The sequence below is a fragment of the Ammospiza nelsoni genome, chromosome 4 (assembly GCF_027579445.1).
Source record: "Ammospiza nelsoni isolate bAmmNel1 chromosome 4, bAmmNel1.pri, whole genome shotgun sequence".
Taxonomy (NCBI): domain Eukaryota; kingdom Metazoa; phylum Chordata; class Aves; order Passeriformes; family Passerellidae; genus Ammospiza; species Ammospiza nelsoni.
The window spans coordinates 48,672,003-48,688,818 of record NC_080636.1 but is presented as its reverse complement, the minus strand read 5'-3'; the positions used below and the strand labels follow the sequence as shown (position 1 = coordinate 48,688,818).

At 41.1% G+C, this 16,816-nt stretch overlaps 1 protein-coding gene across 1 annotated transcript in view; it reads left to right on the top strand.

The window, feature by feature from the left end:
- Positions 1–275: 275 nt before the first annotated feature.
- LOC132072360 (bifunctional heparan sulfate N-deacetylase/N-sulfotransferase 3) overlaps positions 276–16,816 on the top strand; it is a 50,644-nt gene continuing 34,103 nt past the window's right edge. Inside the window, exons 1-2 of the mRNA XM_059470622.1 lie at positions 276–411; positions 6,748–7,865. Of these exons, the coding sequence (XP_059326605.1) occupies positions 6,894–7,865 (972 nt within the window). The 5' untranslated portion in view covers positions 276–411; positions 6,748–6,893. The remainder of the gene's footprint in view (positions 412–6,747; positions 7,866–16,816) is intronic.

Below are 16,816 nucleotides of genomic sequence, written 5' to 3'. Positions count from 1 at the left end.
CACGGACTAAGAATCCCACAAGTGAGGCGGCGGCGGCCCCCGTGTGGGAGGGGGGCGCCGCAGGTGCCGTGAGGGGCGGGCGCCTCGGGCCGCTGCGTGCGGGCGCAGCCTGAGGGCGCGGGGCCGCAGCCGCCCCCGGCCCGGCCGAGCCCCGGAGGAGGGCGGGCGATGTGGGAGGCGGTGCGGCGGAGCCCCCGCCCGCCCCTCGCCGGCGAGCGCGGCTCCTCCTCCGGGAGGGCGCGGCGAGGCTGCCGGGCGGTGCTGCACCCCCGGCGGCAGCCCCGCCGCACCTCCGCGCCCCGGGTGGCTCCGTGCCCCGGCGCCTTTCCCGGAGCAGTCTCTGCGGAGGGCACAGACGGCGGCGGGATCTGAGGCACCTCGCGGGGACATGCTGGCGGAGCGCGCCCGGAGGTAACGAGCGGGGCCGGCGGTGTCCGCGGGCCCGGCGCGGCGAAGCCGCTCAGCTCCGCGCCCGCCGGCTCCGTGCCCCCGGCAAAGTTGTGCCCGAGCCGCCCGCAGGCTCCCGCTCCAATGCAGGCACCGCCCGGGCCGGGAGCGCGGCGGGACGGGGCGGGTGCCGGCACTGAGGCTCCCGCTGCCGAGGCAGCGTTTGCGGGGTTGTTCTGTGGGCTTTCTTGGGGTTTTGGTTGGTTTTTCTTGTTTCCCGGCGCACTGAGCATCTGCCTGGCGCGGTCCCCGCAGCAGCCCTTCAGGGGCTGGGCTTTTCCCGTTCGCTCTCCTCGCGGAGCTGTTCAGCGGGATGCTGTTGCCCTCTAGTGTCTGCGGGAATTGGTTATGGCTCTGTTGGGGCACACAATTAGTCAGCCTAGTGCAGTAATTATTCATAACTTCGGGTGGTTGTAGCTGCTTGGATTCCCCAAATCCTGTCAGAAATTGATGTATGCTGCTGCTCGGTTCAGCTGTCATGTGCAGCCCTCGGGAAATGGCAGAAAACTTGTATATTACTCAATTCGATGCCTGATATGCTGGATAATTGCTTCAGGTTTTGGTGTGGTGGGGTTTTCTCTTCCTAATGGAATGGTAAGTGAAAGAAAGGGTTTCTCTCACTGTCAGCATCCCCAGTCAGGTGTCATGGAAGAACTGGTTCTGAACTCTGCCTTATTATTAACTCTTCACACTTGGCAGTTGTGGGAGAAAGGAGAGGGGAAGTAATGGTATGGTCATGGACCAGACAGTGTGCTGGACATTTATCTCAGACACCTTGAGCAAAGCATTTGCTCTTTAGATAGTGATGTTTTTGCAATTGCTGAAAAGTAACAGCGTTTATCTCAGAAAAATTGTGTGATGTCAAGAGCTTTAAGATATTTCTGTACAAAGTGTTGTATGAAGGCAAAGAGTAATTTGAAGACTAAACTAAACTTTTGTGTTCTGTTGAAGTCTTTACAACCTTCTTTTAAACGATTTTAAACGTTGTATATTTAATATTTAGAAATATTTTTCCTTGACAAACTGTAATGCTTGAATCCCTATCCTATAAGGGTATCTAGTGCTGCATTAAGCAATGCAGCATGGAGGTTAGGATACCGCAGGTACAGTAGAAACTACAAACTGCTTACCTGAAGGACTTGAAAAAGAATTTCTATCCATCAGAATTGCTGTGCTGCCTGAACCATTTCCTTTTTTTCTAACAGCTGTGAGGGAATGTAAACCTTTCAATAATCACACATTCCAGGGTTTGTTGTTGATACTAAAGGGTTTCAAAGGCTTCCCTTGACAACTCATGTCTCATATCACCTTTTTACGAGTTGAAAATGTCTTTTTAATATGCAGTTGCGAGGTCTCATTCTCAACCTGGATTTACTCATTTGGGCTGTTAATGCTTGAATATTTTAGTCAGTAGAGTAATGCTGTAAGTAGGGGTACTCAGAGGTTATTTTGGTGTTTTCATAACTGATTTAAAAGTCTGAGCCTTGCTGTTCACCCCAGGTTTGGTTGTGTTCGGTTGTGCTTTGCTGCTTCCTACCACATCCTTTGTATATCCAAAGATTTCCAATTTAGTAACACTAAAATGACTTCAGAATATTTCCTGTGAAGTTGTATTTCATAGTGAGTGGCCAGAGCAGACCTTTATGTTCAGAGCAGTTAAGCAGCATTCTAATCAGTAGAGATTTAAATGTCTGTAGTAAAATGCTTAACAATATGCCTCCTTTTTTTCTGCTCTTTGTTTAAAGCATTTAAAACTCATTTTTCATGTAATGCATCCCCAGCATGTCACCAGCACTGTGGTAGTGTCCAGGCTGGTAAAGAACAGAATGGGACTATAGTGATGGGGATTATTAGAAGAAAGTTATTAAAAATATGTCTCTAGATAAATGTAGTATACCTCAATAATATTGATGACTACTCAGTCCAGAACTTTTTAGTAGTTCTTGATGAAAAGGGTTTTTGTTACCCTTTAAGAGTATGTTTTTTACCTTTAAGTATGACCCAACTTTATTGTTTCTAATCAAGGGCCGCAGCAAACAGTTGCCTTAGCACAGGCCTGAGGTAAGACTAAACCAGAGTTTTCTTACTGGGCTTTGATAAATTTGATCTGATAAACTGAGAACAATTTCTTGCTTATTTATGGATATTTTAGTTGAGCCTATTGCTTTAATCTTGATATTAGGACAGCAGAAAAAAGTTGCTTGTCATTTTAAAAATTGTGTTGATACTCATGATTCAACTTTATCAGACATTTTTTAAGATTATGTGCACTTTGCAGTTTCTGGATTGAGAACCTCTGTTAAGAATTTAGTAGGCTGCATTTCCAGCCTGTATTGTCTTGTGGAAGAGTTTCCATGAGGGTTATCAGGGGGAAATGATATACAGAAGCCAAGAATTTGGTCATTTATGCTTAGCAATGAAACAACAAACTAAAGAAAGCTGCAAGTGGTAGGAACTCACTTACGGTGTCCTTTGGGTCTTTGGGATTCCTCACAGTATTTGTTCTATGATCAGTGCTACTTTGGTAGTGAATTTAAAAACCCTGAAACAGCGAGCAGAACAAGTTATAAACCCCCCAAACCAATCCAAATTGAAGATGTCTATTCAAATGCATCTGTTTCATGCTGGCTGCCTGCAGATGCCTGTAATTGTGACTGCCCAGCAGTATGTTCAGAATGGTAAATCTACTGCTTAATAAGGTGGTATTTCTTTCCTGTACCAGGAAGATTTTCACATGAGCAGGTTCTGGGCTGCAGAAACAATTTCTGCAGCAGATGACAAGAGCATTGAGCCTTGCTGTCTGTGTTCATAACAAAATGCAAAACTTGCTTCCATGACTCAGCTTTCTCTCAGCAAGATCTTCTCCATAGAGAGTCTGTAAGTTAAAAACCAAATTCTGAATATTCAAAGATGCTAATTTTCACCTTAAGAGAGCATTTTGATACCTCCTGCTTTGAGCAGTAGAGGTAAAAGGTCCTGGTCTGAATTTTAACACAGTGGCATGAAAATGTAAAATAGGAGATGAAATGCAGGTTCTTCTAAAGAAATAAAGTTCTAGATAGAAAAACAAAGAGGCAAATTTTATTGCTTCAAACCATGGAAAAATACCACACAAGTTATTTTATAGGTAAAATTTATTGCAACATCAGCATTACAGAACTCTGGATTTATTAATATCGGATTCCTGTTTTCAGGTGATTTGAAGTGATTTGGGGTACAGGTGGGACCATATTCCTCTGTCACTGAATTCCACATGGCTGTAGAAATCAAAAAGAGCTGAGACTGCTGATGCAGGCAGCTCTATCTATGGTCAGCTCTATCTATGGGTGTTTTTCATGTTTTTTCACTGAAACAATGCTAAAAAGCTTGAACTCTTGTGAAGACTTTCTAGACTTTTTTTTAAATTTAAGCCTTTTTCTTATACTTAGATATTTTTTATTGATGTTGATGTTATCACGACTTCTCCTTTCTTTGGTAAATATTGCATTCTTTGGTCATGAAAGGAAGACTCCTCAAGCACTCCTCTTCTGAAATGCTGCTTCTCACAGCTTACTCACTGTAGATACATTGAGAATTGCACTTTTTGTCTGGTTATACTGTAGGAAATGATAGCAAGCAGGGAGCATCTTCCCTGAAGCCACTTCTAGAGATGTGATAAAGGTCACTGTCATGATCTCCATAGGTCCCTCAGTGTGTGGTGTGGTGAATCCCAAGGATGTCACTGTCAAGGCGGTGCATTGTGAGTTGTTTTAGCATGCTGCTCTAATACAGCACTAGAGTATCCAGCAAGGACTATTGCTCAGGAGAAAATGCTGCTGTCCCTCAAGGAAAGCAACTGTACCTTATCAAGGCTTTGAGACTGTTGATATTGTAAAATGCATGTTCTCTTTGACATTTTTGTTTTCTTCTTTCTGTGTTCTTTGGAACTCCTGCCATGCAAACCAGTCCTTAAGCAAGTGAAAATTACCTAAGCCTCAAGCTGATACTAGAGAGTGTGAGAGTGTGCATTTAAACCTCGTGCCTTGCTCTGTTGCATCCCAATTCCTGACTGCCTTCAGCGGGGAGTGTGCCAAGTCTGGCTGTGTCCTGTGCCTCAGAGAATTCCTCATTCCTCACAGTCGAACCTCACCTCTGTCTTGGCAGGTCCAGCCACTCCTCCATACAGCTGCACTCTGTAGCCCCAGGGGGCACCTGCAATTAGGAGCCAGGATACAATGACAGGGCTTTTCTTGAAGAAAACACGGGTGTCTGGGCTGGCTCCAGATTTTCCTCTCTAAGGAATGGGATTAGGAACCGTGTCCTTGCTGCAAATGTTTCTTGGCTTGCAACCCTTGTGAAATATCCTGTTCAAACAGCTCTGTCTCATCAGCCCTTCCTTGCTATGAGCTTAGGTCAGTGTCAATTCTCATTTTTTCTGTATACAGACCAGCCAGATCTGTGGTTATCAAAGAGAAATAGGTGTGTGTACAGCTTTTCTACAGAATGCAGTCAGTGTTAAATTTAGGCACTAAAATTATGTGTTTCTTGGCATTCAGGCAGCTGAATTGGAAATGCAAAATGAAGAGAACCCTTCGTGTGTGTAATGAAAAATCATCTGTCTGGAAACCTCTCTCTGGTGTTAACTCATTCAGGATAAAGCTTCTCTTTGTCACCTGACTTGTTACCATGTTAAATAGCTCTGTTATGCCATCCAGACTGATATTCTTGAAGCTAGTGTGGCAAGGATTGGACGTTGCAGTTATTAAGAATGTTGAGTTCTTCTGAAGGTACCTTCATATTGTTGCTTGGTCTTTATACATAAGATAAAACCCAGGAAGTTGGAGTTATGTTATTTTGGTCTAACACTAATTAGTGAGCCTGGGTGAAAGGCAGGTCTCCTGCCCAAAAGCTTTGAGTTTGTGCTGCTGCAGCTAAGGTTCAAGGCTGAATTTAAGATTTCCCAGAAGAGGAGGGGTTGATAAACAGTTATCTGTGAATAAGAAGGTGAGGAGACTAAAATCCATCTAAAGCAGAATCTATCCAGACAGAAGGAATCTTGCTCTGAATCTTAACTATGAATGAGACAGCTCTCAGCACTTGCTGGTCATGCTGAATTTTGCAGTTTTGATGAATAGAATGACTTGGAGTTTTTCTCCCTTCATCTGATTTTTCTCATTTATTATTACTTTATGCTCATCATGACACTAGGAAGATCTGTCTTCAGGGTTTAATTAAATTTCTGGACATGACATAGGTATTGTTAAGTATATAACTTTTTTTACCCTTTTTGAAAATCTGGAGTGAAAGACCAGTTTGCTTACAATGTAGGATTAAAAAAAACCCAACCAGGAATGGAAGGATTAACCTCTCAGTATGGAAATGACCACATTAATGCCACACCTTATCCTAATCCCATTTCCAAATGGGCCTGGGTGCAAACTACACTGAAGTTACAGTGGCATGTTCTAGATCTTGACACACTAAATATTTTTCAAAATCTGCTTTGAATCTTTGTTTATGACTTATGATCATTATTTTATGCTTGTCACACCAGCCAGTTGTTTTACTAGGGAGTTTTGACAGCAGTTGTACTGCTGGTTTGAAAAATTACTCTTTCCTTAAGTACAAGGTAGAACATAAGTATATCCTTAGGTGATCTGCATGTTAGGTTCAACTTTTGATTTATTACTTTCTCTTTTCAAATGTAAGAGCTTGATTGTTCTATGGGTTTTTTTAATGCAAAGAAATGCTTCTAACAGCTTACAAATCCACAGTCCAGAAAAATGCTTTGTTTTCCTCTAATGTTGCAGGAAGCAAGTTTTGCTTAAAAAAATTCCTCTAATAGATGTAATATAGAGTGTATCAGTACATGTTTGTACAGCAGTTAAGATGTGCATGTTCTTGCTTCTTTGAAAAACTAATACAAGATAGAATTTGTTTCATCATGTTGCCCCAGCTTTTTACAGTTATAAATTTTCTTCAATTCTTTGGTTGTTAGCAGTTGTCTACTTGGAGTTAACTTTTTTCTTTAGGTTAAAAGAATTTCTAAAACACTGTAAATACTTTCCTTTTATGTCTTGCTTTTCAGTGCCTCTGCCTGCTTTATTTAATCCTCTGAGTTGAGGAACCTGTCAGATTTAGAGACCTTCAAATGCACATGGCAAGTAGTGGGAGCAGAAAAAAATATGTTATTGCAAAATGTTGAGCTGTTGGTCTCCAAACGTCTGGCTGGCAGTGATTTCTTTGCTCCCCATTAGTTTAAGCAGATGATTCTTCACAAGGTGGTGTCTCATTTAAATCTCTGATTTTCTTTTCTTCTAGACTGTACCTTCAGTAAAGCTCTGTGGAAGATAGATGTGTGTGCTGCAATGGTGACATAAATATTTCAGAGGACTGGAACAAGTTGTTGAGAATCTGTGTTTGTTTTTCATGCTGCTGTTGAGAGCTGTCTAAGGCAAGTAAACACCATGAGTTTTATCCTGAAACTTCACAGACATTTTCAAAGAACAGTAATTTTGCTGGCCACTTTTTGTATGGTGAGCATAGTTATTTCTGCCTACTACTTGTATAATGGCTACAAACAGGAAAATGAACTCCCTGAAACCTCTTCAGAAGTGGAATGTGGTGATGCTCAACTGTTGCCTTACAAGCTGATGGAGGTGAAGACCATGAAGCCTGTTGATCCCCTGAGGACAGACCTTGTAGTGCTGGTGTTTGTGGAAAGCCAGTACTCAGCATTAGGCCAAGATATCATAACCATTCTGGAATCTAGCAGGTTTCAGTTTCACATTGAGATTGCATCTGGGAAAGGTGACCTCCCGGTGCTTATAGACAAGAACAAAGGCAAGTACGCTCTCATAGTGTATGAGAACATTCTTAAGTACGTGAACATGGACTCGTGGAACAGAGGCCTTCTAGATAAGTACTGCATAGAATATGGTGTGGGTGTGATCGGATTTCACAAAGGCAATGAGAACAGCTTGCAGAGCTTTCAGTGGAAGGGTTTTCCTTTCCATGTCCACAGCAATCTGGGTATTAAGGACTGTTGCATTAACCCTCATTCCCCACTGCTCCATGTGACTAAACCTTCTAAGCTTGAGAAGGGGCCCTTGCTTGGAAATGACTGGGCTGTTTTCCAGATTAATCACACAACTTATCAACCAGTGATATTTGCAAAAGTAAAGACGTCAGAAAGCCTTTCTCCACCTGCTGCTCTCTATGCCACAGTAATTCATGACTTGGGGCTTCACGATGGGATTCAACGAGTCCTTTTCGGCAATAACTTGAATTTTTGGCTGCACAAGCTGATTTTCATAGATGCCATCTCTTTCCTCTCTGGAAAGAAGCTCACACTGTCCTTGGATAGGTACATTCTGGTTGACATAGATGATATCTTCGTTGGCAAGGATGGAACAAGGATGAACACCAACGATGTGCAGGTAAAGTATGTGCACAAAATAATGGTCATTACAGCAACGTGATTTTTGTAATCTGAAAGTGGGTAGCTGTTCATACTTGGAACTTCAGGGCTCCACCCTGGAGCTGTTCATATTTAATGCACGTGTTGAGAGTTTTACAAGCAGGAGGTAAATGCAGTGAGCAACAATAAATGTCAGCATAAACTTTGAAGAGTGGACAGGGTTACTGGCTGTTTGAAATAGTTTGGGATGTCAGGAGTTGCTTGCAGCATTTCACCTCTCTCATCTCTAATTTATGGCACTTGCTTGCAAGGAGGGTTTGTGTTATTCATGGTCTTAAAAGCTCATTCTGTCACTAAATGACTTGACAATTTCCATTTTTATGTTTAGAGTTGTGCATTCCTGAAGGTCCTTTTCCACTCTCTTGTGCTGTTCAAGTGAGGTGATAGTTGTTGGTCAGTAGCGCTAACTAATCTTAACATTATTTCTTCCTGTAAGTATTTCTTCTGTGCTTTTTGTGAGGAGTGTTGTCCCAAATCAGGTAGTAGGTGGTCACCTTTCTCAGCTTGGTCTAGAAGCTAATAATCTGTATCATACTGATTGTTGCCCTAATTGTGCTAAAAATAAGGGAGAATGTTTTCTTAGAACTTGGTTAGTGGAATGAGGAACTGCAAGAAGGAAAGACGAGGACAGCACCGCGTGCAGTGGGTTATTTTTGCTTCATTTTTAACCATGTTTTTTGTTTTTTTCAGTGTTAATATATATGTCAAGCTACAGCAGCTCTGCATACAGTGCTTCCTTAAACAAAAGGCTTGACCCTGCAGTTCAACTTTTAATTTTCTTTAAAATTGCAGCATATGCTCTTTTCCGAAACATCCTCTGTACACGCAATTGTAAATGAGATTTGCCTCCTTGTTAAGTGGGTGCTTTCCTTAGGCAAACAAATCAGGTGGGAGAGAACAGAAATCAAGGTGAAGCTTCCTAAATGGTTTTCCTGTGGAGAGTACAATGGCAGTGTTTGAATTAGATAAGGGAGCATGCTTGGAGAGTCTCCTAAATGGCAACTCAGGTGGCAGGAAAAGGGTCAGATCTGACAAACATCTCTGGCAGAACGTGTGTTGTTCTCCAGCAGCACCACTTTCTGGTAACAAAGTGAGTGAAACAAAGCCTGAATAAATCCATCACTGTGTTGTGCAACAGCAGTCGGAGACAGCATGTTTTGTATTGTTTCTCTTTGTAAGTGACACCTTAGGATTGTCATTTTAAAATAAGTTAGGGTATTAAATTGCCAGAGTTATATACCAGAAACAGGAGACTATTGAGACAAATTTGATTACAGCAGATACAGAAGGATAAACCATATTGTTTGGGAAAATAATTTGCAGTATGTCAGAAAGCAATCTTCCCAAAATAAAACTGTCAAATTAAATAGAAGTAATATCAAAGTGGAAATAACTTTTAAGTAGGATAATTTCTTTTATACAGGACTGTGTTCTGAAACAATGGAACCTAAAAAAAGTGTTCCCTTCTGATTCTTCATCTACGTGTAGTTAAAATGTTGTATTAAACATGTTGTTAGGGCTGTCAGATGCGATGCATCTTCATTACTATTAATATCAAAGGAGTTATCCTCGGTGGCACAATGACATGTGGAAGGAATGAAACAAAATCAATTTGCAGTAGTTAGAAATACATTATTGTAAAGTGTATTTGCAGATAAATGACATCTCATTAAACAGGAGTTTTACTGAGTTCTGCTGCAGTGACTGTGACAGAGAATTGGGTGCTACTAGTGTGAAAAGAGGTTCTAAATGTAGGCTTTGTATCCTTTCAGTACTCAAGATTAGCTCATTTCCACCAAGCTTACATTTTAACTACTGGCAGTACAGAATTAAGGAGGATTGTCTTTTGTGATTTAATTTTGTTTGACATATCTCCTTGATAATATTTTCTGGGTATACTCAACAGCTGCTAGGGCTGTGAGCTGGAGGAGAGCAGTGCATCTGTTAGTGTATGTGTGCATGGCAGTGGGCAGTACAAGGCTCAGGCTGCAGTCTCCCAGCACTAACACTGGAGAAAAGAGCTGTGATAAACATTGTTCTGCTAATGGAGAGGGTTCAGCCAAAAGGAATCAGTTCCTAGCCCTTCAGTCTCCACCCAGTCTCTCATCTCGCCTGGATGTTGAGGTTTATAAGGCAGACACCTCTAATGGAGCTACTCCTGTAAATTCCCCCAGTAGACATAAACACAGAAAAACAGCTGATCTTCAGGGAGGCCCTGGTTAAGTGAATTGCACCTTAAAAGTATGTGGCCTTGTTCATAAATTGTTTCCAGAGTGCCTGCCATCAAATATAAACATTTCTATTTGGTTGGATCAGTCCTCTTCCATTTTCCATAGCCAGTGCTGTCACTTCTTTGTTGCTTTCTTAGTCACATTGGTGGCCTAACCTTTTGTTTAATATAGTTCTGTTTAATAATAGATTTCCCCACTAAGAGCTAATTGTATATTCCCTGTATTAAATTCATCCACATTACTCAGCACTGCTTAAATTATTGCAGTTATTTAAAACCCATTAAGTATCTTTTCACCCTCTGCAGCATGCATGGAAAGGAACCAGAACATCCCAAGGCAAAGCAGACCACTTGGCTATAAATTTTACAAATGCAGTCATTTGGCTGTTCAGCTTTTCGTGCACAAGAATGACCTAAATATTTTCCTTGGAACAGAATTTTCTCTATATATTGTGTTAAGACAGAAGGACTAAAAGGTTCAGGCAGAAAGCCTGAATTGTCAAGGCAAAGGATGGTCCCTGTCACAGGAGGAAGTCTAATTCTCTAAGTTAATTGCTTCTTTATCTGTAGGATCACGTAGAAGGTTATCGGAAAGAAATGACAGATGTGTCATCACATGTGTCAGCTGCAGAACCACTGAGCCATAAATCTTTGCTTTGGGGATGTTAAAAAATCTTTTTAATCACATCTTTAAATTACATGAGAAATTAATGATGATGAACTTCTGTTGGGCTAAATCATTCTGGGTTCCCAGTTGGTTAGCTGTAATACCTGTATACCATTGTGGAATGTGTCTGCTGTGTGTGTGCATACGTTCTTCCTTAATTTGACCTGAAGCTCCTAAGCTATTTCTTACTCACTTGTTGGAAATAGCAGGTAAAAAGTGCATTCAGTTCTTCAGAAGTGCCAAGGAGAAGGAAAATGCCTGACTGGGGTATCTCTGTGGCTGTCTGATGCCCTAGCAAGACTGGTTTACTTGAGCATATTGTGTCAGCTGTAGTAGTGTGGAATATTGCACACTGTGAGACAGTAGAGAGATAGAATTAGATTTCAGAACTAAAATACAACTTTAAAAAAAAGTTATAAAAATTTTCTTACATATTTTATGGGCTGCTACCAGCATATAGTACGTTCTACCAGTCAGTCTCCATAACATCTAACTTCTAAAAGCAGTTTGGTTTATGTGCCAGCCTCTGTGAATTTTAGTCTAGTAAGATGAATACAACTGCTGCTCAATAGAGCCCAGCTCTTTCTGTTAAAATCATACTGATGTTTGAAGTTAAAAGCATGATAAAAATCCTCTCCCAGAGCAAGAGGACTGCAGAGGGGCCACAGGGGTGCAGGTGAGCTGGTTCTGCTTTGACTGTGACACTTCTACGGCTGCCAGAGCAATGCTGGTAATTCCTCGTGGGCCTCTTCCTCCTGTTCTGCACCTGTGTGAGCTGGACACCTCCAAATCCATGGAATAAGCTTGGTGCTGAGTTTAATTTAGCAGTTTATCCATGGTGGATTATGACAAAAACCATGCATGCAGTTTTGGGATTGCAGCCCTCATTCCTGTAAATTCAGTGGTTTCCATTAGTTCTGCTTTTGATGAAATTCTTGTTTGTTTCATCAGGTATTTTGTGTTTGGTTTTCTTTGAAAAATGAATTTCTGTATTTTTTTCCCCTCTGTTTAGTTTTGCAGTACTGGAGTAACTGAATCTGATGGAGTTTTTTTGTTTAGTTTGGTTTTTAATTGTAATGCTCTGACACTGTACCTGAAAACCTAAAAATGTTTAATGCAGACCTGAGTCTTGAGACAGCAATGTGTCAAGGATTGCACCATCTCCTGCTGTTATAAATTCAGTGGCAGGTAGCTAAGAGAAAAATGCATTTGAGTTGCAGTTTTTTATTGTCAGAGAGACTGCAGAAAGTGTTTCTTGTCATAGTAAATCCCATGAGGTCTTTGAGGGCAAAGAGGCTGATTTGCTTCAAGCTTTTGTACTCCAGCACCTGATCTGACTATTGGTTATACACTCCTTGGTTTCTTCAGGATAGAACCAAAGGAAATCGTGGCTTCTGTAGATCTGCTGGTGCTTTCCCAAGTAAGATGGTGTGCAATGTGGGCTCGGTCATTTGCATCTTTCCAGAAAATCAGAGTAATTTGTTTTGATTTCTAAACTCCCCATATTTCTCTGTGGTGGTGAACACTTTGCTATCCATAGGCTTAATGTGACAATGGTGTTTTCCTGTTCTCAATGGAGTTTTCAGATTCAAGAGCTCTTTTAAATGCAACTTAAGGAATGACACTCACCCGAGATCAAGTGATCTAACTGAATACTTGTAATGCTGTTTCTGGTTTTTCCCTTGACTTGATATATTATGTAGAGATATATTTACTCTTGAGCATAAGGCTTCCTGTGCAAAGAAATCCATAAGAAAGGCTTTTGTCCACCCTGTGTGCCAGCCTGCACTGAGGTAATTCTTGCTTCACAGCCACATGGTTAGCAAAGTCTCTCTTCCTCTGTATACTGAAAAATACACACTTTAGGAATGCAGGTGAGTATTTTCATGGGCATGTGAAAAATATAAAAATGCATGTGATTCTGCAGACTTTGAGTGTTGTCAGCATAACGTAAACTCTGCAGTGGTTGGGTTGATCCATCTGGCCATGGAAACACGAGCTGCTGTCCTGTCAGTCCCTCTCTTTCCTTGGATTGTGAGTTCTGTTGGTCAGAGGCTCTTCTTGTTCAGTGAGCACCTCAATAATACAAACAATAATAATGCATTACAGCTTCCTGCAGAGCTGCCCTGATTCAGCAGCAGTGTACGAGTGGCTGCTGCAAGATTTATTCTGGGCTTTTTCAGTGACAAGTTAGCCATCCACTTCCTGCTGCTAACAGAACAGAATAAAACTTTCACAGCCAACAAATAAAAACCAAACTGCAGACAGATCTAGAAATCAAAGCCATTAACTGTAAAACATGATAGCAAAAGTGAGCCTTCCTGCATCCTGCTCTTCAGTCACATCAGGGGGCACAGTCTGGCGAGGAGACAAAAATGAGAGTGGAAGTCCTAATCCAGTGGGACTGCTAATTCATTTGTTTCCTTCACAGTACAGCAGCATGGGAAGTGGCCTTGCTTCTCCTGTTCAGTCTGGAGGGGCAGTGCAATGACGTGACTGATTCTAGGTGACCATGCTTACAAAACCACGTGAAGGAAAAGCAGTTGGTTGGCAGTTTATGTGTAGCCCCTCATGGAATAACAATTCCCTATCTATTTTCAATTCCAGTTTATTTTCTGTGCACAGACCATAAAAACCTTATGACCAATTTTTAGAAGTAGTTATTCTTTAGGAGATTCCTTCTTTCACTTCGCAGTCCTGGAGATGAATTACTGTTGCTCCTTAAAGTGTAGCTTCATATCTGAGATAAGTAATAAATTAAATTTAAAACCACTTTATATTGCAGAAATTATACTGCAATCCATTTGAAAATAGAAATAGTGGTGAGGAGAAATAAAAAAGCCTGTGACTGTGCAGAAGAATGCTCCTCAAATCCATTCCAACACAGGTCAGTAAATCCACATGACAAAGGCTCTCCAGAGGAGACAGGTTTGATTTGGTTTAGAAACATTGGTTGCATTTTTGTGGAACTGATAAGCCACAGCTCTTCCTGAAGTTCCCGTTATTTGCCTTTTAGTGTTAGTAATCCTAGGAATAAGCCAAGTGTCTCTTCTCCATTTTAAAGTGGACTTGGACTAAAGATACCTCAGAGTTGTCTTCAGTAGAGTGCTAATGGCACTCAAAAGGAGGCTGAAAATCAATTCTGCATTTCTGTAAAAAAAACGTTATTCTATGCTGCAAGATGTTCCTCTTATCCCTTGTCCTTTCTCACTGCCATTGTTAAAGGTAATAGAAATGTTGAAAATGGTAATCCTGAGACTCTCCTAAAACAAGATGAACACTAAAATGTATCTAAGTTTGTAATGTAAGCTGAATTTAAATTCAAACAGACTAAGAAAAATATTTTACATCAGTAGTGAAGTACTGCATCTTACTGACTGAGGAGATTGCTAGCAAGATTGTGCTCAGTTCTTCACTACTGGATTAGAAATATTTGGAGAGTGCTTAGAGACCAGAATAGTCAGGAAACATCTGAGCAAAAAAATGAAAAAATAAAGGCTAAAGAATGCAGTAAGTAACGATGACCAAAGCAGAAAGCAATAGGCTGCAGATGACTGCAGGGTACAAACAGTGAGGATGGATAAAAATATTTAATGTAAGGCACAGAGATATTTAACTGTAGGCTGAATAGCCAATAAAAGCAGCAGAACAGAGGCTAATATCCAAAAGGAAGTTGAGGGATTATGTAAGTCTTTAAAAATTAGATTTGGCAAAAGAGTATGAAATATGCTATTGCAAGGAATATAATATTGGCAGGGATTTGTATTAAGATATGTTCTCAATCTCATGCAGTAAATCAAATGCAGAGCTCAGTTGGATTCCTGTGTGTTGGTTTGAGGCTGCAAGTGTAGACTTTGCCAGCTGGGATTTTTATCTAGGCATATCTAGCCTTTGTAATCTTGATTTTTAAGAATGCAAGGACTCATGAAAACAGGTAAGGTGTGCATTAACACTTCTAACAAAATCATTCCCCCCCTTTTTTCACAGAAGTCTTGGTATTTTCTGCAGTTACATCCTTTAGACTTGGTTCTATGTGGAAGCCAATGAAATTGTCAAAGTTCTTATTAACTTGAAATAAGTTTTTATGTTATTTCCGTGTTGGCTCCATATAGTCATGAAAGTATGGCTTGAGAAAAGAGATGTATTTGTTGTTTTGTGGAAACTTTCTCTTGGGTTTTTTTTTTCATACCAGTGCTGATGTAGCTGGGGAATTTCATTCAGCAGCTTTAGAACCACTCATAAAGAGAAGGAGAAAACCATAAATTGTGACCCTTGACTGGTGAGCAAGCTGAACATTGAATTCCCATCTGTATCTTACCTGGCACTTCAGACAGAGTGAGAAAATGAAAATTTTTTTGTTAAGGATTTTTTTATTCTGTCAGTAAAGATGAAACAGGAAAAGAGCTTTTGGTTTTTCTTAGCTCATCTGAAACATAGGGACAGAGGTAGATAGCTATTTTTATTCACAAAGAGTATTAGAAGCAGAGGAATCTTTTTGGCTCTATTAGGAAAAAAAAGGAACATCTGAGAAGCATTTGGGAATGAACTGTGACATCAATGCATTGCCCAGCATGTGGAATGATCTTTATTTAATATGCCAGTAATGTGGTAATTTTTCTTGTGCTTTGCTAAGCAGGGAGAGCCACCAGTTCATTTTGGTTGTTGTCTAGATTACAGGGTTTGAGTCTTCGTGCATTTGCACTCTTTGTTCTCTAGTCTGTAGAACTCAGCAGTAACTCCAATGCTGTGCTTTAGTCTTACCTGGGGGGAAAAAGTATCAGCTGAGAGGTGAGCAAACCCCAAGGTGTTTCTTTTTGCTTGGTGTCAGCATTTTAGATATAGCTTGCAGTCTGCAATACTTCTTCCAAGGTACCTAAATAGCAGCTTGCTATACCTTGGTATGTGGAGTTGAGTTTTTCTGTAATCATGTAACAGATTTATATTGTTGATGTGGCCATTGTTACTCTGTGGGGAAAAAAAAGTATAGAAATTTAAATGATTTGAATTCTATGTTCATTGGAAAAATATATAAATTTCACTCACTCTTGAGTTCTGATTGTTTACATAATTATGTAGACCAGACTTTGAAATCTTATTTATTTTATATTGTGCTGAGCAGGAAGCACAGCCTGTAGGCCTCTTGGGGATAAGTGAGTCCTAGTTTGTCCAGGCTCAGGCTTTGAGGTCCAGAGAATATTGGCACTGAAGATAAAAGTAAGGCTGAGGTTTTTCCAGAAGGCCATATTCATATTCTCTTGGATTTGATACATATAACACTGACACTACATTTTTACTTTCATTACCTAAAAAAATGAATTTTAATTTTTTTATTTCACAGTCCGCCTCTGACAGTCCAGGAATTAAATTTAAAGAGGATAGAAGTGGAGGGACAGAATGTAAGAAAATGAAGATAGTGCAGAAGGTAGTCTCACCCCTGAGGAGTTGCAGCTGTACTGATCACCAAAGATCAGGAACAGCCCTGCCCTTAACAGGCCACAGCTGTGCCCAATGAGAAGACGAGTGCTACAAAAGGATGGGAGAGCTGGGTGAGGGGAGAGTTGGGGTTTGTTGGTTGTGTTGTCAAGAAGAAGGAGTCAGTGCTGCAAGGAGCTGTCCATGAGAAGTCACCAAGAAGGTACAGGATTTTTGCAATATGATGACAACAGGTAGATTTATATTGGACATCAGGAAGGAGAGATTTTTACAGTGAGGGTGGTGAGGCCTTGGCACAGGTTGGCCAGAGAAGCTGTGGTGTCCCCACCCCCTGAAGTGTCCAAGGTCAGGTTGGACGGGGCTTGGAGCAACCTGGTCTAGTGGAAGGTGTCCCTGCCCTTGGCAGGGGGTTGGAGTGAGGTTACTGTTCCTTTCTTATCTGGGTAGGATGTGTGGGGAAGGGAAGGAGGTGCCTTGGAGACCTGACGTGGAGAGCAGGTCCTAGGCAGCGGCATGAAAGGAGCTGTAGGCTATTGCACCTTGGAAAGAGCAGTTTTGGAATCAAATTTGTGATAAGCTG